General features: G+C 41.9%; 1 protein-coding gene across 1 annotated transcript in view; it reads right to left on the bottom strand.

Moving 5' to 3' along the window:
- The window catches only part of NECAP1 (NECAP endocytosis associated 1), a 16,009-nt gene extending 14,728 nt beyond the window's left edge, over nt 1-1,281 (bottom strand). Inside the window, exon 1 of the mRNA XM_011998322.1 lies at nt 1,096-1,281. Within this exon, the coding sequence (XP_011853712.1) occupies nt 1,096-1,190 (95 nt within the window). The 5' untranslated portion in view covers nt 1,191-1,281. The remainder of the gene's footprint in view (nt 1-1,095) is intronic.
- Between the last annotated feature and the right edge of the window lie 2,023 nt (nt 1,282-3,304).

The following is a 3,304-nucleotide window of genomic DNA, read 5'->3' as shown; positions in this document are numbered from 1 at the left end:
CACTCCAGCCTGGGCGACAGAGCGAGACTCTGTCTCAAAAAAAAAAAAAAACAAAAAAACAAAAACGAACAAATAGTATTTATAACTGCTTTACTGCATTTCTTACATTCTTTCACATCCATTATATGACTTAATTTTACTCTCCTAAAAACCCTTGTTAAGTACATTATCAGGAGAGCACAGGTATCATCACTAACAGGTGTTTTGTTTTTTTTTTTTCTATTTTACAGATGAGAAAACTGAGCTTGGAAAGGGCTCACACTCATATTGTTTAACATGAAGCCCAGTGAACTGTCTTTCAACTACATAATGTCCTACAGCATCCTCAGAACCTCACAGTCATTGGATTACAAGGTGGTTAGTTAGGCCCTACAGAGAAAAATGCTGCCTCAACTTTGGAGGGAAAAGGTGTGGGAGAGGTTAAGAAGATAGGTAGAGAAGGAAGACAGAAAATACTATCTAATCATCAAGAAAATACAATGAGAAGAAACAGAATGAACAACCATTGTAAAGCTTATGATCATAACCTTTGCTCACGGGTAAAACAGCTGAAGGAAAAACCGAATGGTGGATGATGACAGTTGGTGACGAAATTGACAACAGTACAAAAAATAAATCAGATCATCCAGAGAGTGGCAAGCAACGCGATTACCCATAAATGTGCATGGGGAACTGGAAAGGTGTGTGACCTGGAAATGTGCATGGGGGAACTGGAAAGGGGAACTGGAGAGAGGATGAGGATGATAAGCTGAAGGACGCAGAGAAGAGCGAATGAAAGGGGACTGGCGATGGAGCAGGCACGACTGAAAGTGGATGATGGGGAGCAGATGGGTGTCCCAGCGGGTTACGGGGGAGGCGGAGTGGAATAATGCAGAGTGGTCATTTAAAAAAAAAAAAAAACACGGCAGAAATATGGCGATGACAGTCCAGAGTGGAGATGGAGCAGGAGGTCAGGGAGATGACAACCCAGGTAGGGAGGCTAGCAAGGTGACAATACAGAGGTAGTAGTGGCAGGGACGGGCAGCGTGCTAGCTGAGGAGGAAGCTGTCACCTGCGACAGAGTACGCGTGTGCGGCAGCGCCTCGGGGTTAGTACCTGTAACCGCGGTTGGAGGCCCGGGGCGGAATCCGGTAGACGCTGACGTCCGGTTTCACACACAGCACAGACTCGTACTCCAACTCGGCCGCCATCTTGGCTCCGCTGTCCGCGCTGCCGGGGGCGAAACGTAAGACCGGGGGCGAAACGTAAGACCGGGGGCGGAGCACGGGAGGTGGAGATGCAAAGCGCGACAACTTCTGCTTGCGTCACTTCCGCGCGAGTTCAAGTTGGTTTCTGATATTAACCTCTTCGGTGACGCTGGAAGCCATATTGAAACCTGGAAACGATGAGGCTGCGCGACTCACCCTTGGGTAATGGCAAAGATGCCTCCAAGTGCGTGACTCTCGTTATGGAAATCTCTCTCCCGGAGAGGTGCTTAGGAAAAGCGCCATCTTACTCTAGGCAGGTTTCTGGAGTGCCCTATGAGGACGAGGACCGTATTGAATCCTGACGGATTTTCTTCCAGGAGTCACTTCCCAACTGTAGTCTCCTGGCAGAAAAGAGGCAGATAATGCCAGACGAGATACCTACAGAGAATGATGTATGAGCTGGTCATAGACACGGTGAATTTCAACTCTGGTCCAGAGTCTTAACGCTGAAAACACCCAACTTGATTTAGTGCCTTACACTCTTTATCTCCAATTTTTCAGGACGACACCTGTTAAAATGTTTTGCCACACTTTCAGCGTGTATTTCGATTATCTTTTTGGAAATTTTGATCCTGTTAAATACACTCTAAATGCGATCAACCCAATTCCTGATAAAATTGGAAGCATAATGAACTATCTAATGGCCTCTATTACCTCCCAGTTCTATTATGATGATAAATGCTACCGAACTCTCACCATAAATATGATCTTTCTGCGCCCCAAAAGTAAACTTAACTACAACATCGTAACTTAGTACAGATAGCAAGTGGCAAAACTGAGATAGGAACTCAAGCCTTCCTCATTACAACAGCAGCAGTCTTCATCACTTTGTTGACTGGTTGAAAACCTGCCTCTAATTTGTCTACTCCACCTTGGAAAGTGATATCTTAAATTTCAAAAAGAATTACAATATTTATCCCTGGCGAGGACGTGAGGAATGGTCTAATCTTATATACTTTTGGCAGGATTGTAAATTGGCACAGCATTTTTAAAAGAGAAATTAACAGAATTTATCAAAATATTAATTGGACGTAATCTTCAATTTAGCAGTTTCACTAATAAGTATTGTAAAGAAATCCTTATGCACAAAAAAGTATGTACAATACTACAGCATTGTTTGTAGTAGTGAAAAAAATGCAAACAACATGACCATCTATCAATGAAAAATGGTTAATGGCACATCTATTACTATGAGATGTTTTGAACTAAAGGGTTAGCCATTGAAAGAGATCAAGATTTTTTAAACCCAACTGCAAAAAACATACAGCATAATCAACTTTTGTCGAAACACCCCAAAATTATATATGTATGCATGTAAATGCATTGAAAAGGCTTTCAAAGGATATAGGGCTAAGTGGGGGAAAGAAACATTTTCTCCTCCATATATTTCTCTGTTAAGATTTATATAGCTATTATCTTCACTGAATACATGTTAAAAGAAAAATAAAGACAAAAAAAGTGGTTTATTACTTGTTCCATATTTCTGACCCTATGATCTCATCTGAAGCCTAGGTCATATGACTTACACCACATTGTACCTCTTTTTTTTTCTCTCTTCTGTGTTATCACTGGCAATCATTTTTGGAGGATTCTGGCTTCTGGTTCACCTTCTTACTGGTTTACACTCTTCCTCTTCTCCCAAATCTTTTAGAGATTTCGAAGTCCATATAGTTAACTCTTCCTAGCTATACAATCTCCTGACATAAATCTAACCATCTTTACCTCTCTTTTCTACCTCACCTGTTATTCTTCATGTTCTGCACATTGTTAGCCTTCTCTTTATTCCTCCCCCTCCTTGTTTCAACAGTTCTCTTGCCAGCATCCTTAAGCTTCCTTTCCTGCTTGTCTTTCCATCACAGCCAACCCAAAAGACTCCAGTCATATGTATTCCAACCATCTCCCACCATCATTCTCCAAAAGCAAATCACGCAAGTATAAAGATTGGTGTCCCTAAAAGTTTATGGGTTTGAGTCTCAGCTTTGCCTTTAACACCCAGATTTGCCATTGCTAGTTTTTATTTTCATTCCCTTTAATGGTTGTTCCAAATTTTGCTGCCC

This window comes from Mandrillus leucophaeus, unplaced genomic scaffold (assembly GCF_000951045.1).
Source record: "Mandrillus leucophaeus isolate KB7577 unplaced genomic scaffold, Mleu.le_1.0 Scaffold568, whole genome shotgun sequence".
In the NCBI taxonomy this organism is placed as follows: Eukaryota; Metazoa; Chordata; class Mammalia; order Primates; family Cercopithecidae; genus Mandrillus; species Mandrillus leucophaeus.
The sequence above is the reverse complement of the archived record's forward strand: the minus strand, read 5'-3'. Positions and strand labels throughout refer to the sequence as shown.